The sequence below is a fragment of the Dama dama genome, chromosome X, assembly GCF_033118175.1.
Source record: "Dama dama isolate Ldn47 chromosome X, ASM3311817v1, whole genome shotgun sequence".
In the NCBI taxonomy this organism is placed as follows: Eukaryota; Metazoa; Chordata; class Mammalia; order Artiodactyla; family Cervidae; genus Dama; species Dama dama.
Window position 1 is genome coordinate 27979890 of NC_083714.1, and position 26946 is coordinate 28006835.

Genomic DNA, 26946 nt, shown 5'->3' on the forward strand with positions numbered 1-26946 from the left:
CGTGATGGACACGAGTTTGAGTAGGCTCCGGGAGTTGGTGATGGACAGGGATGCCTGGCGTGCTGCAGTCCATGGGGTCGCAAAGAGTCAGACATGACTGAGCGACTTCACTTCACTTTTCATTTAATTAAAAAAAAATCAATGAGCAAGGTGTTACCAACATTTCCACTTTATAGATGAGGAAACAGACATAGAGGCATTAATGAAGCTACTAGTATGTGAAAGAGATTTGTCTTGGTGAGCTACTTTATCTATACAGGTAAACGTTGTTGGAAAGGGAATTGTCTATTTAGATTGTTGGGGGGAAAATCTACTTCAAATCTCTCTATTAAAAAAAAAACAAAATTAAGTATGTTACTTAGTTTCTACTAAGCAATGCCCTGGGTGTCTTTCATGCTCTGCTTCATTTAATTAAAAAGAAAATGTATGAGGAAGGTGTTATCAAGATTCCCATTTTAGACATAAGGAAACTGAGGTGCAGAGTCATTAATGAAGTTACTTTTTAGTGAAAGAGATGCTTTTTGATGAGTGTATTTTTCTATAATTAGTAAACTTTCTGGGAAAGAGCATTGTGGATCCACAGTGTTGGGGAAAAATACTTGATTTCAATTTTATATTAAAAATAAATAAATATTAAATATGTTATGAGACCTACTAAGCAATGTCCTATATGTTTTACATGGTCTACTTCACTGAATTAAACAAAAAATGATGAAGATCGTGTTACCAACATTCCCATTTTATAGATGAGGAAACTGAGGCATAGAGGCATTAATTAAGTTAGTAGTAAGTTAAAGTGGAGAAGGAAATGGCAACCCACTCCAGTACTCTTGCCTAGAAAATCCCATGGATGGAGGAGCCTGGTGCAGGCTACTTACTGTCCATGGGGTCGCAAAGAGTCAGACATGACTGAGCGAGTTCACTTCACTTCACTTCACTTCAGTAAGTTAAAGAGATGCTTTTTGGTGAGTGTATTTATCGACACTTAATAAAATTGTCAGGAAAGGTCACTGACTAGATTGTGAGTAAAATCTCGATTTCAATTCTTTCTATCAAAAAAACCAAAATTTAGTATGTTAGTTAGATCTAGGAAGCAATGGTCTGGGAGTTTTACATGCTTTGCACAATTTAATTAAAGAGAAAATCAACAAGGAAGGCTTCAGCAGCATTCCCGTTTTATAGCTGTGGAAACTGAGGCACTGAGGCATTAATGAAGTTACTGGTAAGAGAAAGATATTTTTTGGTGAGCCTATTTATCTGTACTTAGTAAACATTGTGGGTAAGGGCATTGTTTATCTAGATTTTTGTGGAAAACACTGGATTTCAACTCTCTCTTCTCAAAAAAACCCACCAAATTTAATTATGTTACTTTGATCTACTAAGCAGTGTCCTAGGTGTTTTACACGCTCTGCTTCATTCAATTAAAAAAAATATGTAAGAGGAAGGTGTTATCAACATTCCCATTTTATAGATGAGGAAAGTGAGGCACAGAGGTATTACTCAATTTATTAGTAAGTGAAAGAGATGCTTTCTGCTGAGCGTATTCACTATACTTAGTAAACTTAGTGGGAAAGGGCATTGTCTATCTAGATTGTTGGGGAAAAAACTCGATTTCAATTCTATTAAAAAAAAAACAGATTAAGCATTTCACTTAGATCTAGTAAGCAATGTCCTGGGTGTTTACAGGGTCTACTTCATTTAATTAAACAAAAATCTATGAGGATTTTGTTATCAACATTCCCATTCTATAGATGAAAAAACTGAGGCTAGAGGCATTAATGAAGTTACTAATAAGTGAAAGAGATGTTTTTTGGTGAGCATATTCATGTATACTTAGTAAACTATGTAGGAAAGGGCATTGTCTACCTAGATTTATGGGGAAAAAAACCCTCAATTTCAATTCTATCTATAACATAAAAAACAAAATTAAGTATGTTACTTAGATCTACTCAGCAGTGTCCTGGGTGTTTACATGCTCTGCTTCATCTAATTGAAAATAAACTCTACAAGCAAGGTGTTTTCAGCATTCCCATTTTATAGATGAGGAAACTGAAGTTAAAGGCATTAATGAATTACTAGTAAGTGAAACAGATGCTTTTTGGTGACTGTTTGTCTATATATAGTAAACTTTGTGGGAAAGGGCTTTCTCTAGATTGTTCGGGAAAAATACTCGATTTCAATTCTATATTTAAAAAGGTTAAAAATAACTATGTTACTAGATCTACTAAGAAATGTCCTGTGGGTTTTACATGCACTACTTCATTTAATTAAAAAAAAAATCTACCAGGAAAGTGTTATAAACATTCTCATTTTATAGATGAGGAATCTGAGACACAGAGGCATTAATGAAGTTGCTGTTTAGTGAAAAAGATGCTTTCTGGTGAGTGTATTTATCTATACTTAGTAAACTTTGTTGGAAAGGGCATTGTCTATCTAGATTGTTTGGGGGAAAAAAACTCAATTTCAATTCTATTTAAAAAAGGACACATGTAAGAACATTACTTAGATCTACTAAGCAATGAATTGGGTGTTTTACAATCTTTGCTTCATTTAATTAAAATCTATGAGGAAGGTTTTATCAACATTCCCATTTTACAGATGAGGAAACTGAGTCAAGCAAGAGCCATTAATGAAGTTACTATTAACTGAAAGAGATGCTTTTTGGTGAGCATATTTATCAAAAGTAAAATTTGTGGGAATGAGCACTGATTATCTAGATTGTGAGCAAAAGAAATCTCGATTTGAATTCTCTCCTTTAAAAAAAAACACAAAATTAAGTATGCTGTTTAGCTCTACAAAGCAATATCCTAGGTGTTTTACATGGTTTGCTTAATTAAATTAAAAAGAAAATCTACAAGGAAGTTATCAAGATTCCCATTTTATAGATGAGGAAGCTGAGGGATGGAGGCAGTAATGAAGCTACCAAAGTGAATGAGATGCTTTTTGGTGAGCGTGCTTATCGACAGTAAACTTTGTGAGAAAGGGCACTGTCGATGAAGATTCTTGGGGAAAAAAACTCAACTTAAATACTATCTATTAAAAAAGATTAAGTATGTCACATAAATGGAACAAGCAATGTCCTGGGTGTTTTGCATGCTCTATTTCATTTAATTAAAAAAATCTATGATGAAGGTGTTATCACAATTCCCAATTTTATAGACAAGGAAACTCATCTATAGATGAGGCATAGAAGCATTAATGAAGATACTAGTAAGTGAAAGAGATGCTTTTAGGTGAGCATATACATATGTGCTTAGTAAACTTTGTGGGAAAGGGCACTGGCTATCTAGATTGATGGGGAAAAAGTTGATTTCAATTCAACCTATTAAAAAATTTAAATATATTACTCAGATATAGTAAGAAATGTCCCAGGTATTTTACATGCTCTGCTTCATTTAATTAAAAACAAAAAATCCTATAAGTAAGGTGTTATCAACATTCCCATTTGACAGATGAGGAAACTGAGGCTAGAGGCATTAATATGTTATTAATAAGTAAAAGGCTTCCCTGATAGCTCAATTGGTAAAGAATCTGCTTGCAGTGCAGGAGACCTGGGTTTGATCCCTGGGTTGGGAAGATCCCCTGGAGAAAGGAAAGGCTATCCACTCCAGTATTATGACCTAGAGAATTCCATAAGTAAAGGAGATCCTTTTTGGTGAGCGTTTTTATCAACACTTAGTAAAATCTGAGGGAAAGTTCATTTACTACCGAGATTGTTAGCAAAATAAATTTTGATTTCAATTTTCTCTATTAAAGAAAAACAAAATTATGTATGTTAACTAAGATCTATGAAGCAATGTCCCGGGAGTTTTAAATGCTTTGGCTGAATTCATTAAAAAGAAAATCAACAAGGAAGGTGTTATCAACATTCACATTTTATAGATAAGGAAACTGAGGCACTGAGGCATAAATGAAGTTAATAGTAAGTGAAAGACATGCGTTTTGGTGAGCCTATTTACCAATAAAGGTAAACGTTGTGGGAAAGGGCATCTATCTAGATTGTTGGGCAAAAAAAAACTGACTTCAATTCTATTTAAAAAAACCAAAATTAAGTATGTTACTTAGTTCTACTAAGCAAAGTCTTTAGTGTTTTACATTCTGTGCTTCATTTAATTGAAAAGAAAATCTATGAGGAAGCTGTTTTCAAGATTCCCATATTATATATGAGGAAACTGAGGTACAGAGTCATTAATGATGTCACTAGATACTGAGATGCTTTTTGGTGAGCATATATCTATACTTAGTAAACTTTGTGGGAAAGGGCATTCTCTATCTAGATTTTTGGGAAAAAATACTTGATTTCAATTCTATATTAAAAGAAGATAAAATTAACTATGTTACTAGATCTACTAAGCAATATCATGTGAGTTTTACATACACTGCTTCAAGTAGTTGAAACAAATCTACCAAGAAAGTGTTATCAATATTCCCATTTTATAAATTAGGAAACTGAGGCACAGAGGCATTAATGATGTTACCAAAGTGAATGAGATACTTTTTGAGAGCATATGCATCAAAACTTTGCAAACTTTGTGGGAAAGGGCATTGACTATCTAGATTTTAATTCCTTCTATTAAAAAAAATAAGTATGTTACTTAGATCTATTAAGCAATGTCCTGGATGTTTACATGCTCTATTTTATTTAATTAAAAAGAAAATATATGAGGAATGTGTTATAAGATTCCCATTTTACAGATGAGGAAGCTGAGACATAGAGGCATTAGTGAAGTTACTAATAAGTGAAAGAGAAGATTTTTCGTGATAGTATTCATCTACAGTTAGTAAAGACTGTGGGAAAGGGCACTGTCTATCTAGATTGATGGGAGAAAAACTAGATTTCATTTCTGTTAAAAAAAGAAACTTAAATATGTTACTTAACTCTACTAAGCAATGTCCTGGGTGTTTTACATCTCTGCTTCATTTAACTGAAAAAAAAATCTACAAGTAAGGTATTATCAACAATCCCATTTTATAGGGGGGGAAACTGAGGATAGAGGCATTAATGAAGTTGCCAGTAAGTGAAAGAGAAACTTTTTAGGAGCATATATATCTACACTTAGTAAAATTCATGGGAATGGGCATTGACTAGATTGTGAGCAAAATTAATCTCTATTTCAATTCTCTCTATTAAAAAGAAACAAAATTAAGTATGATAGTTAGATCTACTAAGCAATGTCCTGGGTGTTTTACATTCCCATTTTATAGATGAGGAAACTTAGGCAGAGAGGTATTAATGAAGTTACTAGTAAGCGAAAGAAATGCTTTTTGGTGAGTGTCGTTATCCATACTTCGTAAACTTTGTGGGAAAGGGCATTGTCTATATAGATTGCTGGGGAAAGAAAACTTGATTTCAATTCTATATATTAAAAAAAAAGTATGGTTACTTAGATGTATTAAGCATTGTCCTGGGTGTTTTAAATGCTCTACTTCATTTAATTAAACAAAAATCTATGAGGAATGTGTTATCAACATTCCCATTTTATAGATGAAAAAACTGAGGCTAGAGGCATTAATGAAGTTACTAGTAAGTGAAAGAGATGCTTTTTGGTGAGCATATTCATGTATACTTAGTAACCTTTTGGGAAAGGATATTTCCCTTTCCTACCTAGATTGATGGGGAAAAAACTCTCGATATCAATTCTATCTGTTAAAGAACAAAAAGGAAAAGTTAACTATGTCACTTAGATCTACTAAGCAATGTCCTGGGTATTTTACATGCTCTGCTTCATTTAAATAAAAAAAATATTTGAGGAAGGTGTTATCAACATTCCCATTTTATAGATAAGGAAACTGAGGCACAGAGGTATTAATGAAGTTACTGGAATGTGAAGAGGTGCTTTTTTCTTTTGAGCGTATTTATCTAAAATTAGTAAGCTTTGTGGGAAAGGGCATAGTCTATCTAGATTTTAGGGAAAAATAAACTTGATTTCAATTATCTCTATTTAAAAAAATAACATAATTAAGTGTGTTACTTCTATCTACTAAGCAATGTCCTGGGTGTTTTACATACTCTGCTTCATTTAATTAAAAAGAAAATCTGTGAGGAAAGTGTTATCAACATTCCCATTTTATAGATGAGGAAACTGAGGCACAGTGGCATTAATGAATTACTAGTAAATGAAAGAGATGCTTTTTGCTGAGCATATTTATCTACAGTCAGTAAACTATTAGGGTGAGGGCATTGTATATGTAGATTTTTGAGGAAAAAATACTCAATTTCAATTCTATTAAAAAATTAAGTATGTAATTTAGATCTATTAAGCAATGTCCTGGGTATTTTATTTGCTCTGCTTCATTTAATTAAAAGAAAATCTACAAGGAAGGTGTTCTCAACATTCCCATTTCATAGATGAGGAAACTGAGGCACAGAGGCATTAATGAAGTTACTAGTAAGTGAAAGAGATGTGTTTTGGTGAGAATATTTATGTATACTTGTAAACATTGTGGGAAAGGCATTGTCTACCTAGATTGTTGGGGTGGGGGGAAACTGCAATTCCATTCTCCCTATTTAAAAAAGATAAAATTAAGTATCTTACTTAGATCTACTAAGAATTGTCCTGGGTTATTTACATGTTCTGCTTCATTTAATTAAAAAGAAATTCTACAAGGAAGTTGCTACCAACATTCCCATTTATTAGATGAGGCAACTGAGGCAAAGAGGCATTAATGACATTACTGATAAGTTTACGAGATTCTCTTTGGTGAGCATATTTATCTATACTTAGTAAACTTTGTAGGAAAGGGCATTGTCCATCTAGCTTGTTGGGGCAACAAAACTTGATTTCAATTCTATTTTAAGAAAAAAACAATACTATGTATGTTACTTAGATCTATTAAGTGATGTCTTGGGTGTTTTACATGCTCTGTTTCATTTAACTAAAAAGAAAATCTATGAGGAAGTTGTTATCAACATTCCATTTTACAGATGAGGAAATTGAGGCATAGAGGCATTAATGAAGTTACCAGTAATTGAAAGAGATCCTTTTTGGTGAGCATATTTATTTATACCTAGTAAAACTTGTGGCAAAGGGCATTGTCTAGCTAGATAACTGGGGAAAAAACTCCATTTCAATTCTATTAAAAGAAACAACAACAACTAAGTTTCTGAATTTTCCAAAATCAAAATTTGTGTTACTCCGTTTTTGCCCTATATTTTAAAGTGTTTGCACTTTTTTTTTTGTCATGCAGGCTAAATAAGCACACTCATTCTATAGCTTTCAGCATGTTATTCCTCCACCATAATCATAGCCCTAGAAAGGTGGGTAATTTGGACTAGCATAAAGGAGTCAGAAGAAAGCCCTGAACTCACTGTTACTGAATTTTTGTGCAGAGAGCAAGTGAAGTAGGTACTTTGCCCTCTTGAATAGTTCCATTCTTAAACTTTTGATCACAGAATTGGGTTCAGTCTTCTCTCTCTCCTAATTCTGTATTAATAACCATTCTGGTCAACTTTCTACATGTAGGCTATATAGTGTATCATGGCAAAGAGATTTATGGACTTAACTTATTTCATCTGTAGAGTTTGGATACTACCTGCGTCCCCTGAAGGTGGGCGGAATCACTACTAATTTCATGGCAAAAGAAAGCAACACCGATATCATTAACTGATTATATTTAGTTTGAGAGCCAGAAATCTGTACTCCCCAACTCTTTCAATGCAACAACATGTTTGACCCCAAGCACAATGTGTTCTTGTGAGTTTCTATTGCCTCTTATATACAAACTGCTGACTGTGGAGAAGCTTGATCAAAACATCAAATATTACCAGAGAAGCCGAGTTTGTGCCCTTCACAACCATTGATGAAGTACCTTAACCTCGCCTCCTCTTGATGCCTTGCATATGGTCATCTGTCTTCCTGACTACGACTTCATAAGGCTTATTTGTAAATTCAAGCAAATGTGCTTCTGACTGGCACTGATACATCACTGATGCCAAAATATCAGAGAGGATGAAGCATAAGGACCTTTTTTTGGATTCAGATGGAAAATATTACAGATTTATGGGTAAGTGATGACAATAGCCATTCCATAATATCTTCATATAATCAGTATCTTCCCATGCCTCCCTTCACTGAATTTTATGACCTCAAAACTTATTCAAAGAAATTATTTTTTGCTGACCCAAAAGGTATAGTGGGGACAAGTGGGGATGGGGCTGGTTGCCTGAACCCAGCTCTGACTTTTCACTAGCTGAATTTCAACTGCTTTTCAATGACCACTTACGGAGCCATAATTCACAGAATGACTATTGATGTCCCATTGATATTGATGTGATTTCCCCTAGTGGATTGGGGGCAGCACAGCCTACAGCCATTAGTATCTAAAGGTTATGTATAATGGATAATAGAGGAAAATGAAATGGCAGAAAGGAATCTGCACGGGAAACAGAAGCAGTAAATAGTTTCAGTGAAAGATCTTAGTTGGGTTACACGGCAACTACAAAGGGGATTGAAAAAAAAAAAAAGCCTGATAACTCTTCCAGACTCAGCAAGAGTTGAGAGTGAAATGGTTTCCTATTTTGAAATACAAAACGTTTTTATTTCAATCACAGAAAGTCATTTAAAAATCATCTTGTGTGTTACAGTTGTTATGTGACATCTTTCAGCTGAATGCCTATTTATGAATTCCTACTCTACCCTCCTGAGGTGGTCCGTGATACAGCACAGATGGAGTAAGTGGAGGAAGAGATTTTAACCAATATATCCAAAGTCACATATGGATCAGCTCATGACAGAAGTCAGAACAAAGTTAGTGTTTGCCTTTAATATCTCCTCATCTTGAACCCACTCAACCTACTGTACTGTGCTTAGTTGCTCGGTCATGTCCGATGCTTTGTGACCCAATGCATGGACTGTAGCCCGCCAGGCTCCTCTGTTCATGGGGATTCTCCAGGCAAGAATACTGGAATGGGTTGCCATGCCCTCCTCCAGGGGATCTTTCCAAACCAGGGAATCAAACCCAGGTCTCCTGAACTGCCGGTGGATTCTTTACCATCTGAGCCCCCAGAGGAGCCCTCAACCTACTGTACTAGCATTTAACCTGGTATTTCTGTCTTTTCAAAGTCTCATGGTACATCATTTCAACAGATACTCTCACCAATCAACACATCTTAGTTGAAGTAACCATTGCAATGGATGGCCTGGTAAATCGAACTTAATTTGTGATTTAATAAGAAAAAACATAGAGGTGAAACATAGTAGTGAAAGTGAAAGTTGCTCAGTTCAATTCAGTTCAGTCACTCCGTCGTATCCAACTCTTTGTGACCCCATGAAGCGCAGCACGCCAGGTCTTCCTGTCCATCATCAATTCCCGGAGTCCACCCAAACACATGCCCAATGAGTCGGTGATGCCATCTAACCATCTCATCCTCTGTCATCCCCTTCTCCTCCTGCCCTCAATCTTTCCCAGCATCAGGGTCTTTTCCCATGAGTCACCTCTTCGCATGAGGTGGCCAGAGTATTGGAGTTTCAGCTTCAACATCAGTCCTTCCAATGAACACCCAGGGACTGAACTCCTTTAGGATGGACTGGTTGGATCTCCTTGCAGTCCAAGGGACTCTCAAGAATCTGCTCCAACACCACAGTTCAAAAGCATCAGTTCTTCAGCGCTCAACTTTCTTTATAATCCAACTCTCACATCCATACATGACCACTGGAAAAACCGTAGCCTTGACTAGACGGACCTTTGTTGGTAAAGTAATGTCTCTGCTTTTTAGGTTGGTCATAACTTTCCTTCCAAGGAGTAAGTGTCTTTTAATTTCATGGCTGCAATCACCATCTGCAGTGATTTTGGAGTCCAGAAAAATAAAGTCAGCCACTGTTTCCCCATCTATTTGCCATGAAGTGATGGGACCAGATGCCATGATCTTAGTTTTCTGAATGTTGACCTTTAAGCCAACTTTTTCACTCTCCTCTTTCACTTTCATCAAGAGGCTCTTTAGTTCTTCTTCACTTTCTGCCATAAGGGTGGTGTCATCTGCATATCTGAGGTTATTGATATTTCTCCTGGCAATCTTGATTCCAGCTTGTGCTTCTTCCAGCCCAGCATTTCTCATGATGTACTCTGCATAGAAGTTAAATAAGCAGGGTGACAATATACAGCCTTGACGTACTCCTTTTCCTATTTGGAACCAGTCTGTTGTTCCATGTCCAGTTCTAACTGTTGCTTCCTGGCCTGCATACAGGTTTCTCAAGAGGAAGGTCAGGTGGTCTGGTATTCCCATCTCTTTCAGAATTTTCCACAGTTTATTGTGGTCCACACAGTCAAAGGCTTTGGCATCGTCAATAAAGCAGAAATAGATATTTTTCTGGAACTCTGTTGCTTTTTCGATGATCCAGCGGATGTTGGCAATTTGATCTCTGGTTCCTCTGCCTTTTCAAAAACCAGCTTGAACATCTGGAAATTCACAGTTCATATATTGCTGAAGCCTGGCTTGGAGAAGTTTGAGCATCACTTTACTAGCGTGTGAGATGAGTGCAATTGTGTGGTAGTTTGAGCATTCTTTGGCATTGCCTTTCTTTGGGATTGGAATGAAAACTGACCTTTTCCACTCCTGTGGCCACTGCTGAGTTTTCCAAATTGGCTGGCATATTGAGTGCAGCACTCTCACAGCATCATCTTTCAGGATTTGAAATAGCTCAACTGGAATTCCATCACCTCCACTACCTTTATTCATAGTGATGCTTCCTAATGCCCACTTGACTTCACATTCCAGGATGTCTGTCTGGCTCTAGGTGAGTGATCACACCATCGTGATTATCTGGGTTGTGAAGATCTTTTTGTCCAGTTCTTCTGTGTATTCTTGCCATCTCTTCTTAATATCTTCTGCTTCTGTTAGGTCCATACCATTTCTGTCCTTTATTGAGCCCATATTTGCATGAAATATTCCCTTGGTATCTCTAATTTTCTTGAAGAGATTGCTAGTCTTTCCCATTCTATTGTTTTCCTCTATTTCTCTGCATTGATCATTGAGGAAGGCTTTCTTATCTCTCCTTGCTATTCTCTGGAACTCTGCATTCAAATGGGTATATCTTTCCTTTTCTCCTTTGCTTTTCACTTCCCTTCTATTCACAGCTATTTGTAAGGCCTCCTCTGACAGCCATTTTGCTTTTTTGCATTTCATTTTCTTTGGGATGGTCTTGATTCCTGTCTCCTGTACAATGTCACGAACCTCCATCCATAGTTCATCAGGCACTCTGTCTATCAGACCTAGTCCCTTAAATCTATTTCTCACTTCCACTGTATAGTCATAAGGGATTTGATTTAGGTCATACCTGAATGGTATGACCTAGAAAACCTAGTGGTTTTCTCCACTTTCTTCAATTTCAGTCTGAATTTGGCAATAAGGAGTTCATGATCTGAGCCACAGTCAGCTCCTGGTCTTGTTTTTGCTGACTGTATAGAGCTTCTCCATCTTTGGCTGCAAAGAATATAATCAATCAGATATTGGTGTCAACCATCTGGTGATGTGTCCATGTGTAGAGTCTTCTCTTGTGTTGTTTGAAGAGGGTGTTTACTATGACCAGTGCGTTCTCTTGGCAGAACTCTATTAGCCTTTGCCCTGCTTCATTCTGTACTCCAAGGCCAAATTTGCCTGTTACTACAGGTATTTCTTGACTTCCTACTTTTGCATTCCAGTCCCTATAATGAAAAGGACATCTTTTTTGGGTGTTAGTTCACTTGTGTCCAACTCTTTGTGACCCCATGGATTATAGCCTGCCAGGCTCCTCTGTCCATGGAATTCTCTAGGCAAGAATACTGGAGCTGGTTGCCATTCCCTTCTCTAGGGGATCTTCCTGATCCAGGGATCAAACCTGGGTCTACTGCATTGCAGTCTGATTCTTTACTGTCTGAGCCATCAGGGAAACCCAAGAAGTAAATGAGCTGCAAAGTTCATTGCAGTGCTAGGAAAGCAGCAAGGCCTGGCACTCAAAAGCTTGTCCACTGGAGTCAGTCTGCTCTGGCTTAAAGCTCAGGATATCCCCTTCTCAGTGATGTGACCTCTTAATTTCATTGTGACCTATATGTGATCTCTTACATTGGCTATGCTCCAGTTGTCTCATTTATAAAATAGATTTAATCTGATAACTATCCTTAATGACTGTTGTGAGGATGCAATGAGCTAATACAAGTAGAGTGCTTAGTGTAATTTTTTTTTTCAGTAAACTTTTATGGACAGGGTTGCTATGTGCCAGGCAGTGTTTGTGGAGCTGGGATACAGCCATGAATAAAACAGTTAACTCTGAGAAACAGTGAATGTTAACAGCGAGTAGTAAGTATAAAGATAATAATGGTAACAACAGTGATCATAATTTAATCTTTATGATAAACTTATATGGCTCAGCTGGTAAAGAGTCTGCCTGCAATGCAGGAGACTTGGGTTTGATCCCTGAATTGGGAAGATCCCCTAGAGAAGGGAAAGGCTACCCCCTCCAGTATTCTGGCCTGGAGAATTCCATGGACTATATAGTCCATGGGGTCACAGAGTTGGACACGACTGAGCAACTTTCACTTCACTATATGTTTTAGGCACTCTTCCAAGTTCTTTAGATATATTAACTCATTTAATTCGATGACAACCCTATGTTACAGGTAGTGTTTTAGGACAATTTTACAGATGAGAAAACGGATGCCTTAGAAGGGTAAATAATTTGCCAAAGATAATGTGCATAAGAAGTGGCAGAGGTCTGAAAATCCTTGTTCATGACCGTTGTACTATATTGCCTTGTTATCATATTAAATATATTAATACATGCCACTGTTTATCCTATTAAAAAGGCAGTCCTTGAAATAACTGAAACATTTTATTTTCACATCAGAAATGAATATATAATCTAATTAAACAAGGCTCAGAGTGTATAATAAATTTTTATATAAGTGGCCATGTAAAAAATTTAAATAGAAACATAGGTTTGGACAGAGAATAAATCTATTAATAAAGAACTTGGATTTGTTTATTCCAGATGTAAAGTCTTATGTCTAAAATATCATCTCTTTGTACAGTAAAAGCTAATAGAAGATAACCTGTAAGATAAAAACTGGTCTCATAATTGAACAAGGACATTTTAAAGGGCCTCTAATGTATTTAAACTTTTCAAATTACTCCTTGATTTGAATGATACCATATTAAAATCCTGTTTATATTACAGTACTTTCTCATTTCAGACCTCCATTCCTTCAGCATCATTCCTCATTAAATGTTATTACAATCTAAATAAATGTTCATGCTGAGTTGTCCTAAATTGTCTGGGATAAAGGACATATTTTTGATCTTATAGGTTAATATTATCCACATTTAATAGAAGCATTGTTCAATATATTCAGATTGTACAATGAAAATAGAAAAGAGATAATCATGAACATCAATATAGGCTGTGATCTTATATTGCTGACATTATCAGTGACTCCCCTACAAAATATATCTGCTTACTTCCTATCCTTTGTTCTATGACTCATAAAAACTGGTCATGAGAACTTTCTTATTGTTTACATTTTTAATAAATCAGACTCAACAAAACTTACTTTTTTATAATTAGAAGAAACTCTAAATTCCTTTTTAATCTATCTCTCAGAACCATATTCAATGTATGTTTGTGGATAATTCCCCTTCAATTAGGAAATCAGGCTAAACTTGAAAGGAAGATATGAGTGACATACTTGCAAAGAATTTTTTTTTCTACCATGATATGTTAGTCTTCTAGGAATGCTGCTTCCACAAAATACATATTTCTTAAGTTAATTTACATTTTAGACCACAAAACCACTCAAACAAGGAAATTAATGTTCAGTCAAATTAAAATGTCATCCAGAAAAATCAATATGACTTGCTATTGAGAAAGGGTGACTTGGGGGCTTCCCAGGTGGCTCAGTGATAAAGAATATGCCTGCAATGCAGGAGACATGGGTTCGATCCCTCATTTGGGAAGACCCCCTGGAGAAGAAAATGGCAACCCACTCTAGTATTCTTGCCTGGGGAAATCCCAGGGACAGCGGAGCCTGGCGGGCTACAGTCCATGAAGTTGCAAAGAGTCAGACATGACTTAGTCACTGAGCACGTGGGCGCGCGCGCGCGCGCGCACACACACACACACACACACACACAGTGACTTTAATCAAGATCCCTCAAGAACAATCATATTTTTCTTAAAAGTGGAAAGTGTGCCTCACTACTATTTTCTCCTTTATCATTGCAAACATAGTAACCAGACAATTTTGCCGCCATTTACTGAGTGAAAATAAGAAGACATTTTTTTAGTCCCAGTGTAAAATTCCACATTCTTGGAAAGAAATTATGCCCTGGATTTTCCAATAGCTCCCAAATAACTACTACTTTAATGAAATTGCTACCTGAAAATTCAGTAGCAGTATTATTTTTTAACTATAATTTAAGAAGCTGCTGTAGATTGGTACTTATGACTTCTAATGAGAAAACCATAACAACCTTCTAATTGAAGGGAAAATGGTTAACTACAGCAATTGCAATCAATAAGACTGTGTTAGTAGTATAAGTATTTCTTCTCAAAGAGCAGTTCTTACTCTCCTCAGCAGTATTTAAGGTTAGGAAGTAGCAAAAAAAAAAAAAAACCTAATTAGAAATCTATTTGTTATTTGTAATACTAAGCCTTAGTTCAGATTTGTAGGTCACAGAGCAGAGAAAGAAACCCCTCACTCCCAACTCCAGCACCAGCAAAACCAGATTTTGATGAAGAAGAAAAGTGAAGCATGGGAAAAAGGGCTTACCAATCACATAGGCTAGTAACAAGGCCAGAGTCACTGTGATTGCAGAGGCACTGAGGGCCGTGCACTTCCAGTTGCAGCACCTGTAGGGTTTGTTGAAGGTAAAGGCGGGTCTGGAAAAGGTGCTTCGAGGAAGTGGCCTGGGAGGAGGCGAGTACACAGTATTGGAAGTCAGTGGGTAGTTCTGACTGGCTGCGCTAAAGATGGCCGAGGAACCAGATCCGTGCTTGAATAGGAAATGCCTGCAGAAAAGAAGCAACATTTGGGCTATCAAAACCAAAGCCACTTGCTACAGAAACATAAACCCCATTAAACAATCGTGCTACAATAAAGCAAATGGGAACTAGGAAGAACCCAACAAAATTTTCATATACCTAACACTTAACTCCAACGTGCCCCTGGTGGTCTTCTTTTTGTCTTCCTAGTTTAGATTTTTAAGAGGAAGAAAGAGATCTTCTGTTCCTGAATTGTTGACAATCTCTGAGCATTACCCTTCCACATTTGGTGGCATTCACTATACTGCTCCCTTTCATTGAATATAATACGAAAGAACAGGAGGAGAAGTATCATCAGGCATTTTGATAATATGAATGGCCCAGAGGCCAGTATTTTATTTAGAGACTAGCTTTCACAGACACATTTTCATCTAATATTTTATTATAAAAACTGCCAAACATACAGCCAAAGCAAAGAATTTTTATAACAAACATACATCTACTCCAGAGAATATCAAGTGAAGAAATTCAGTAAATCTGGACTAGGTCCTAAGCAAGTATGTTTTAATAAAACATCCTAGGTAAGTTTGCTGTGTATCTCCAGTTGAGCAGCACTGAAAATATTAGATTTAAATTTTAAAAGACGATTATCAAATAAACATTTTTAAAAATAAACAAAACAAAACCACACATATACTTGTGAACTAGATTCTATACTTAACATATGATTATATTCACTTTATCACATTTTTATCCATCTCACCATTCCTGTCTTAATCCATCTTTTTTTTAAAACATCTCATTTTTTATTTCATTTTTAAGCATTTCAAAGTAAGCTGCATACATCAGTACACTTCTCTTAACATATTTTAACTTTTATATTATTATCTAGAGTTCAGTAAGTTCTTACAGATTTTTAATGTAAAATTTATACACAATGAGTTCAAGTTTCTTAGATTCCACATATGAGTGATATCCTACAGTATTTCTTTCTCTGATTTATCTCACAGCATAAGATCCTTGAGGTCCGCACATGAACTGGTAAAAACAAAGAGCAGAGTATTGGTTCCCAAGGGCTGATAAGTGGGGATAGGGGGATGTTTAAGGCTACAGACTTGCAACTAGCAGAGAAATAAGTCTTGGAGATCTAATGCACAGTACTGTTATAGACAATAATAATGTAAAAAAAAAATCAGAGCTGCTAAGGCAGTAGACCTTAATTATTCCCAATACAAAAAGTAAGAATAATTATGTGATAGAGATGTTAGCTAATACTACAAATGACAATGGTATTGCAATTTAAAAATGTATCAATTCAATATGGTGTACACAGACTTATACACTGTTATATGTAAATATATTTCAGTTTAAAAGCTATACACAATGAAATGCACAGATTTGCAGTGTACCTTTGCGCGACCTAACAAATGCAATCACCTGTGCACAACCCAAAGCCCTGTGAAGATATAGAACATTCCCGTCACCCCAGGAAGTGCCCTCCTGTCTTTCTAAGTAAATCTCTATCTCTAATCCCCAGAGGCAACTGCTATTTCGCATTTTTTTCCTACCCTGCATTAATTTTACCTGTCCCAGAACTTCATACTGCTGTCATGTTTGATTTACTAAAGGATGTTTAATGACAGCTCATGACTATTTTTTTTCCAGTTTTTATTTATTTATTTTTTGGGGGTTTTGTCATACATTGACATGAATCAGCCATGGAGTTACATGTATTCCCCATCCCGATCCCCCCTCCCACCTCCCTCATGACTATTGTAATATGGATATTTCATAAACAGTAGTAATATATTCACGTGGAAGGAGTTGGCATGAAAATGGTTTTGTGTAATACTTTACCCTTATCAATTGCTAAGTACCATGCATTGTGTTAAACACTCATTATCTCAGTTAATATTCCCTCATATGGAATAGGCTATATTATTATCTTCATGGTGTATTTAAAGAAATGGAGGCCTAAAGATGTTAAGTAACTTGCTTAAATCCACCTAGCAAAAAAACAACAAAGCCATAATAGGATCCCTGGCCATTCCAGCTCCAAAGTCCTCAATCTACTCTACTGTTCAGCCTAGGGCAGTAAAACACACTGCTAAATAGAAAACGTTCTGTTGCCACGTGTTAATATAATACATCACAAGACCCTTCCACTGAACAAAGAGACAATGTCACCTTGTACATGTCACATATGCTCATCATTAGGAATATTTTAAGACTGATTTCTAGCTTCCATTTTTAAAGAATGAAAGCATGTACGTTTAAATGAAAAAATATCTGTCCACATGTCAGTTAATGAAACTGTCCACATTAGAGTTTTGCTTTGGTTTATGAGGATAAATGGTACTTAAAGGGCAGGATTGCTGAGGGGAGTGGAGATTCACAAGACTTTCTGGAAGATAATTGGCTTTCTATAACAAAAGGCTTAAAAGATGCATACTCTTTGTTCAAAAATTATGTCTATAGGAATTTATCCTTAGGAAATGATGTGTATGACAATGTATATTGCAGTGTTATTTATAACAGCACAAGATAAATACTCAGATGTTCGTTAATACTATTTTATGAATACAGAGTAGAATACTATACAACCATTACAAATTGCATTGTAAAAGAATATTCACTAGAAAATGTGTTTACAGATCATCAAGTAAAATCATGTAGGTTTCAAAACAATGTGGGCAATACACTTTTAAAGATAAAAGATATGCTCATGGAAAAATAATAATTTGTGTCACCTTTGGATAGTAGGGTTATTTCTTTAAAATTTTCTGCCTTGAGCTTATATTTTTTCTTGTAACTAGTATCGAAAAGATTGGGAGTGGGATGGGTGGAAAAAATGCAGTGACTAACACCAATCACATGCATAGTTGGTTCTATTTATGTACATGATTTATTGAGTGCCTAGAAAAGTCCGGCACCAAATTAGGTACTTTATATGCAATATTTGATCCTAATATGTCTGTGGCGTTGATATTATTATTGTAATCTTACAGATGATGAAACAAGAGACCAAAAGAGGTTTAATAGGAGCAAAGTGGTATGATAATAGCAAAATGGTATGATGATAAGGGTCTTATCATAATAATAAGAGGTAACATTCATTAAGTGCTTATTTGTGCCAGACATTATTCTAATTAATTCATAAAGTATTATATAATTTAGGCTTCACAACAACCCCATTACAGTAAGCATTTACATTTACAGATGAGAAAACCAACACACAGAGGTTAGGTAATTTGTCCACAGTCCAACACCTAGTAACTGGTAAAGCTGACTTTCAAGCCCAAGCAGTCTGGCTCTAGAGCCATCGATCCTAACTACGACATTAGAGCACACCACACCAGGGTTCTGCAATTAGTGGACACAAGAAAATTTGAACCCAGGCTTGTACAGCACAGAAGAAGCATGCTTTGTGTTCATTTGGGCATGTGCATGATATTGAATTGAGCCACAATTTTACCCCGTTGCCTTTGGTACCCCAGGGAAAAACATGAGAATGATGGCTATAGAATCAGTTAGAAAGGATCTCGGAAATCATCTAGCAGCTCAACATGCTCATTCTGCAGATATAAATGGAGGCCCAGAGAGTAAAAGTGGATTACTTAAAAGAAACATCAGCAGCTAATGGCATGAATGTACTTAGAATTGGGGACTTGTAAAATAGTACATTTCCATTGCCCTGCGCAACCTACCAACCAGTCTTCACGGAATTACCACAGAGTTCAAATCTGGGTTAACTGACCCAGGCTAACCAAACATAATTTGTTCAAACAGTACTACATAATACATATCTACTTTTTTCCCTGTATGTCACATGTTCTCACAGTAAGTTTTAAAGACCATCTTAACTGTTTTGAATGAATGGGAGACCATTAGAGAGAAGCTAGTGTTCAGTCATCAGGACTGTAAAGGAATTATTGCTGCTTTTAAAAGCACTGAATGTATCCCTAGAATGGAAAAACAGTAAGTAGCAGAAATAAGATTAAATACATTTTATTGAAAAAGTGACTCATAGCATTAGGTTTCTTGCATTTGATTGTACGTCCTCATTAGTCCCTGAAATAATCACCTTCATGTCATAAGGAGGTAGATTTCTTCTTTAATGTCTTATCTCTCACAGCCTATGATTTTTGTGACTATCTAAAATACTAGTGAGGGAGAAGTATAGCACTTTATAAACAGCAGAGTGGAGAAGCCTCCCCATCTCCCTATCACAACTTAGTAGTTACTCTGGAGGTGATAAAACGTCACTTGCATATAACTGATCATATACAGCAACACTCTAATAAGCTCGTATGGAATAGAAGAGGAATCTAGCAGTATGGAGCTTTTTTATTCAATGTTTGGAGATAAAATCTTCGATCCTCTGCATATTTATGAAGAACAATTGAATTTTTGAGACAACATAAGTGGCCCCATATGTTGGATATTGATTTGGTTTGGTATATCATTAAGAGGTAGAAGAAAGACAAAGAAAGACAGAGAATTGTTGACTATTATGAAGGCAATTACAAGCAATAATCAATATTCCTGAGCACTGTAATTTCATCTTGATATATACCAAAGGATTTCCAAATGCAGTTTCATAAGTAAAATATTACAGCATAATGAATAAATTCAACAGTCGCAGCAGAGCAACATTTAAACTAATTCATATTTGAGTGGAATCCAAATCACAGTCCTTGGTGAGGGTAGATAATAAAATGAGTTCTGGTACTGAGGTTCCTGTTTTCTTATTAACAAGCTGAGATTAAGAGTCTCTGCTGAAAGTGATCTATACTTTGATGTACATTATGAAAAACAGTAATGCAAATGCTACGTATTGTCAAAGGCTTTGCAGTCCATTGTTGGAAAGCAAAACCACTGCCTAAATGTGTTTTCATAGTCCCTGAAAAAAGTAGGAGCATAAAGACAAATGCACAGTGCTAGACTTCAGCTATGTGCTCATAAAATCAGATCATCTGTCTAAGCACATTGCTTTTCCCAGGGGACCTGAGGATATACTAAAATGTTGCTATCAATTTCATACAATTGGGTTTTTTCCACAGAGGAAATGATAAAAATGCAGTTCAAGAGTTTATGTGTAAGTAGTACTCTCCTTTGCATCTGTTTTAATATTCAGCTTCAAATTTAAAAAGGAAAAGCAAGATATTGCCAAAAGGAAATGGGCATATAAGGAAATTGAAAAAAAAATCTTTAAGACTGATGAGACTCAGTGGTGGTAAATGGGAATATAATAAATGCTCCTGTAAGGATTTTAAAGGGGGAAAATGTACTATCTCTTTTTAAACCCTACAAACAACATAATTCTGAGGGTATCTGTTAGCACTAAATGATGTGATTTAATGTGGCACTTGAAATTCTATAGGAAATAGATAGAAATCTACAGCTTTCTAACAACAGATGCATAAATAACCAATGAATTTCTTCTTTTACATCTTGTAAACATACTTATGAGATGAGTTTCCAAACCTGCATTCACTTAGCTACAAGCATTAGACTCATTTTTTTACCCAGAAGAAGGAATTTAACTTACTTCCAGATAAAAGCTGAGCTTGATTTTTAAAAAAAATAATAAAGAGGAAGACTGCAATGAAAAGATCTTCAGTCTATGGGAGAAGGTGTGGGTGGGATGATCTGAGAGAACAGCATCGAAACATGTATATTATCAAGTGTGAAACAGATCGCCAGTCCAGGTTGGATGCATGAGACAAGTGCTCAGGGCTGGTGCACTGGGATGACCCAGAGGGATGGGATGGGGAGGGAGGTGGGAGGGGGGATCAGGATGGGGAACACATGTAAATCCATGGCTGATTCATGTCAATGTATGGCAAAAACCACTACAATATTGTAAAGTAATTAGCCTCCAACTAATAAAAATAAATGAAAAATTAAAAAAAAAAGAAAAGGTCTTGAGTGAAGTTATTAGGGCCAAATCACATTCAGATATGGTAGTGGAATTTGGATATTTACTCTTTTTAAAAATTATAAAAGGCATTTTTTATTGTGATACAAAAACACAAAATACAAAGTTTACTGCCCTATATCATTTTAGAGTGTATAGTTCAGCAGTATTAAGTATATTCCCATTATGGTGAAACAGATCTCCAAAACTATTTCATCTTGCGCATGTGAAACTCTAAACCCATTAAACAACTCCTCTTTCCTCAATCTCCTCAGCCTCTGGTAACCACCATTCTAAATTTTCCCTCAAATTTGACTATTTTATATACCTCATGTAAGTAGAATCATAAAATATTTGTCTTTTTGTGACCAGTGTATTTCACTTAACTTGAAGTTCTCAAGCTTTAACCATGTGACTGGATCTCCTTCCTTTTCAAGGCTGATTAATTGCATGTACTATTGGCCATTCATCCTTTGATGAACACTTGGCTTGCTTGCACCTCTTGGTTACTGTGATAATGCTGCTATGAACATGGGTATGCAAATATCTCTGAGATCCTGCTTTCTATTCTTTTGAATATATATCCCAAATTGAGATTGCTGGATCATGTACCAGCTCTATTTTTATTTTTACGAGAAATCTCCATACTGTTCTCCATAGTAGTTGTATCATTTTACATTCCCACCAACAGTGCAGAGTTCCATTTCTCCACATCATTGCTAACACTTGTTATTTCTTGTCTTTTTGATGATAGCCATCCTAATGGGTATGAGGTGACACTTCATCATGGTATTGATTTGTATTTCTTTGATGATTGGTGGGCTGGAGGAAGCACAAGCTGGAATCAAGATTGCAGGGAGAAATATCAATAACCTCAGATATGCAGATGACACCACCCTTATGGCAGAAAGTGAAGAGGAACTAAAAAGCCTCTTGATGAAAGTGTAAGAGGAGAGCGAAAAAGTTGGCTTAAAGCTCAACATTCAGAAAACTAAGATCATGGCATCCGGTCCCATCACTTCATGGCCAATAGATGGGGAAATAGTGGAAACAGTGGCTGACTTTATTTTGGGTGGCTCCAAAATCACTGCAGATGGTGATTGCAGCCATGAAATTAAAAGATGCTTACTCCTTGGAAGGAAAGTTAAGACCAACCTAGACAGCATATTAAAAAGCAGAGACATTACTTTGCCAACAAAGGTCCATCTAGTCAAGGCTATGGTTTTTCCAGTGGTCATGTATGGATGTGAGAGTTGGACTATAAAGAAAGAGAGGACTGGAGAAGACTCTTGAGAGTCCCTTGGACTGCAAGGAGATCCAACCAGTCCATCCTAAAGGAGACCAGTCTTGGGTATTCCTTGGAAGGACTGACGTTGAAGCTGAAACTCCAATACTTTGGCCACCTGATGAGAAGAGCTGACTCATTTGAAAAGACCCTGATGCTGGGAAAGATTGAGGGCAGGAGGAGAAGGGGACGACAGAGGATGAGATGGTTGGATGGCATCACCAACTCGATGGATATGGGTTTGGGTGGACTCCGGGAGTTGGTGATGGACAGGGAGGCCTGGCGTGCTGTGGTTCATGGGGTCACAAAGAGTTGGACATGACTGAGCGACTGAACTGAACTGAACTGATGATTGGTGATGTTAGCATCTTTTCATGTGCTTGTTGACTGTTTTTCATATCCTATTTGGAGAAATGTGTATTCACAGGTATTTATTCTTATGCTTCCAAAAACATGGGAAAATAAAAGAAAATGTCATGCTGGGTCAGCCCCATTTTCTTCTCTGACAGAATATTTCATGTTGTTTTGTGGCAAAGTGTGATTACTGGCAAGATATCAACCTCAACATCTCTAGTTTTTACATAATAGCCTGTTCTTGATACTCCTTTTTAGGATAAATAGATCCAAACTCTGTTTGAGCCTAAATGGTATTATTAGCTTGGACAACCTCTTAGGGTAACAATTTTTTGTATTAACAGCTATATAAAAGTGGATTTCAATTTATTTGTTCTAGGGTCCTTTCTTTCAAATTTTAGGCCACCCTGTCCATATGTCCCATTCAAATGTTATATGCAAGTGTTCATAAAGAAGTCTATAGTCTCTCCACGTTGTTCATAGTTTTTAAGAGTTTTTTTTTTTCTTTAAAAAAAAATAGTGTCAGGGTATCTATGGATTGGGCTTTCCTGGTGGCTCAGCGGTAAAGAATCCATCTACAATGCAGGAATCACAGGAAAGGCAGGTTCAATCCCTAGGTCAGGAAGATCCCCTGGAGGTGGGCATGGCAACCCACTCCAGTATTCTTACCTGGAGAACCCCATAGACAGAGGAGCCTGGCAGGCTACAGTCCATAGGGTCACAAAGAGTAGGACACGACTGAAGTGACTTAGCACACATGCACACATCTATTGGGTTGGCCAAAAAGTTTGTTTGCATTTTAACAAACTTTTTGGCCAACCCAATATCTATACCTTAATTTTTCTAAGTTTAAGCCTTAGTTCTATAATCTATTTTTTTTTAATTTGAGATGACTGGTTTATTATTTTACTTACTTATTTATTTATTGGTCTTCATTGTGGTGGAAGAGCTTCTGATTACAATGGCTTCTCTTACTGTAGAGCATGGATTCCAGGCCCATGGGCTTCAGCAGTTGCAGAACGCAAGCTCAACAGTTGTGGCACATGGACTTAGCTGCCCCATGGCATGCGGAATCCTCCTGGACCAGGAATTGAACCATGTCCCCTGTATTGGCAGGTGGATTCTTATCTACCATACCACCAGGGAAGTCCTAGAATCTATTCTTAAATGGTAATACTCTATGATCTAGAACAGTATTCTTGTGATTTTCCAAGTGAGGTAGCTAGTAGCTAATGGGAGAGATCTTTAGAAATCTTTTTTTTTTTGGTAGCTATTATTTCCTCTTGCCTCTTAATCAGAAGTAATATCTGCCCTACCTCTTCAATTGCCTCTGGACTGTATATTCACTAAGGGTAGAGACCAAGTCTTAATTTTCACATTCCTGTCTCATACTTCAAAGGTACTCAAAGAATAAATATTGATTTGAAAGATGTTTTTGCTTCTTCTAAAAGGCTCTTGATTCCCTGTACAGAATGAATGAGGCTTGGGGACTCTAAAATAACTGTTTCACTTGTGAGAAAATAATTTCTTGCATTCCTGAGTGTAAAAGGACAATTATCATTCACAGCAATTATTTCTAATTATTCGTATTTCTATTAACAAGTCTTTCCTCACTCAGATGTCTCAAACCGAGATGAGATGTGACTCAACTATTTCTTTGACTTATTTGTTTCTTTTAGATTGTGAAAATAAAATGAAAGGTTATCACTGGAAAAACTATAGCTTTGATTATACGGACCTTTGTCAGCAAAATGACGTCTCTGATTTTTAATACACTATCTAGGTTTGTCATATCTTTCCTTCCAAGGAGCAAGTGTATTTTAATTTCATGGCTGCAGTCACTGTCCACAGTGATTTTGGAGCCCAAGAAAATAAAGTCTGTCGCTGTTTCCGCTTTTCACCCATCTATATTATCCACGTGTCATAGTTGAGGAAGCTGAGTTTCAGCTGCTAAGTTTAGGTAAATTTCCAAAGTCATGCAACTGGTAAATGATAGAATTGGGAATCTACTTCAGTTTTTTCATTACTGGAATGCAATCTACATGAGAATAGGAATGTCTGTTTGTCTTTTTTTACTGCTGTGTCCCCAGCATATAGAATCATGCCTAACAAACAAGTGGTGCTCAACAAATACATTTCTTTTTGGCCACATGCGGGATCTTAGTTCTCTGACCAGGGATCCAACCTGGGCACCTGGGGCAGTGGAAGCATGAAGGCCTAATCACTGGATTATCAGGGAATTACCTCAATAAATACTTTTAAATTTATGCATGAATAATGAAACCCATCTACTTAACCACTGTGCACATACTAACTCATGACATCCCTGAGTTCATTCCTAATGCTAACCATTAAGGTAACAAAATCTTCCTAATCACATGATCATGTAGCATTTCTCTTTTCAAAGTGAATATATATGAGCTTATTATTCCACTGAATGTGTTTTTATAGGAATATTTATTTTGACTCTTTTAATAACAGAATTGACATAATAATATTAGGACGATACATACTTATGAAAGTGAACTAACTGTCATGTCTCCCTGTTTAGAATACATCAGAATATTTTTAATTCAACAGTGTATATAAACTGTATATAAACTAAACATGTCTATAAAAGGACATCTAGAGATATGTTAGAGTTAGTAGGGCTGGCATACATGTATATATATATGTGTGTGTATATATATATAATGGTAGAGAAAGAAAATACTACATATTCTCTAATGTTTGACCAAGATGCTTTAGTAGTCTCCAAAATAAATGAAAATAAACAATTATGCTCCACATTATAATAATGCCCTTCCAAGTCATCCTATCATTCTCTTCCTCTAAGTTAAATTCATGCTCTGTAGATGTAATTTTAATTTAAAAATTGATATTAAGAAACCCTACACCCCTTGAAGGGTAAATATCAAATTAGAATTTTCTATTAATGTAAATGTTCCTGTATTAAAAGGCTATGGCCAACATACAAAAATTATTTACTTAGATTAGTAAGCTTACCATTTTTCATTCTCTTTATCTTTAAAGGTAATTTAGGTTCCAAGATGTGGCAGCTGTAATCCTTTCAAATTAGAAACAATTTGGAAAGCTACTGATAGGTAAGACTTTCAATCCTCTTATGATTTTATACATCTTCTCCATGAAGGCATAACAAAATACCATCTCACAGTTTTCAAAAATTCATTTCCCACCAGGGACCATTTAAAATGGGAACAAACATGGGAACTGGGCAAAATTTATGAGCACACATTTAAAATTAAACCAGATCTCAAATTTACTAGGAGTTAAGAGAAATTCATTCATTTTGTAAAGAAATTCAATTATATTTCCCTTTGCAAATGCTGAAAGTCCATTCCCAATTTTACTCACCAGAGCAACCTGCTGATTTTATAGAATTGGTCTTCACTGGTTAGTTGGCTTACTTATTTATTTTTCTTTTTAAGGGAGTAGGTAGTGGGCAGAGTATTATATACCTTAATTACCTTTTTATTCATCTTCATTTTCCTCAGATATGTATTATACTCTTTTATTTTATGAGCCAGTTGACATGGTATACTTTTCTGTATCATTTCTTTTTATTGAATTGTAATCTGTATTAGCAAGAACATTTTATTTTAAAGAAAAAGTATTTCAAACTAAATACAAAGGAGTATAATAAGGACAGAGCCTAAGAGTTTACCACTAAGTTCTTCAGGTTAAAAATCTAGATGATCATTCTAATGCAACTTTTAAAGGATGTTGATCAACATTTGCTTTCATTAGCTTTCATTTCTCTGAAAGTCTTACTCATACATGTATAATAAAGGTACGAATGTTTTTTATAATGCCGTAAGATAACAAAAGGAATGCCACTCAAATCAATACTCTAGCCTATTCAGCGTAACATTTCTTGAAGGGACAAACTGGCAAAGGGCACAGCTGTCCTCTGAATATTAGCCTCAAAATCAAAGATGTGGCCTGAGGCAGAAACTTTCTTCTGATCAATGTCCATATTCTCCTTTTCTCTTGGGCATACAGACAGAATACATTTCTCAGTCACAGTTTCCATTAGATGTGGTCATGTGACTGAGTTCTAGATAATGAAATGTGAAGGGTGACAAAAAGTGGTGTTTGACACTTTCAGTCTTCAGCCGGAAAACTTCCAACCCATGATTCTCAATCTCCTTCATCCACTGACTAAAAGAGAGAAGATTCAAGTATGTAAGGATTCTAGTCCATTTGTTCCATGGAATGTTATGAAGCCATAAATATATTAAGAATTTTTAACCACATAAGCATATTAGATATGTTGACCTTTGTCTCTCTGCACAGCCCTGGCCAGAGCATCTCTGTCCATGACCTTCCCAAACCCACTCCTCTCTGCTCGCAGTCACAGTTCATTGGACCAGAATTGGACATCCAATCTCAGAGATAATCGTATGCTCTCTCCC

General features: G+C 36.2%; 1 protein-coding gene across 1 annotated transcript in view; it reads right to left on the reverse strand.

Annotated features, from left to right (window-relative positions):
* TENM1 (teneurin transmembrane protein 1) overlaps window positions 1–26946 on the reverse strand; it is an 887850-nt gene that overhangs the window by 357687 nt on the left and 503217 nt on the right. Inside the window, exon 8 of the mRNA XM_061137497.1 lies at window positions 14740–14978. Coding sequence (XP_060993480.1) covers window positions 14740–14978 — 239 coding nt within the window. The remainder of the gene's footprint in view (window positions 1–14739; window positions 14979–26946) is intronic.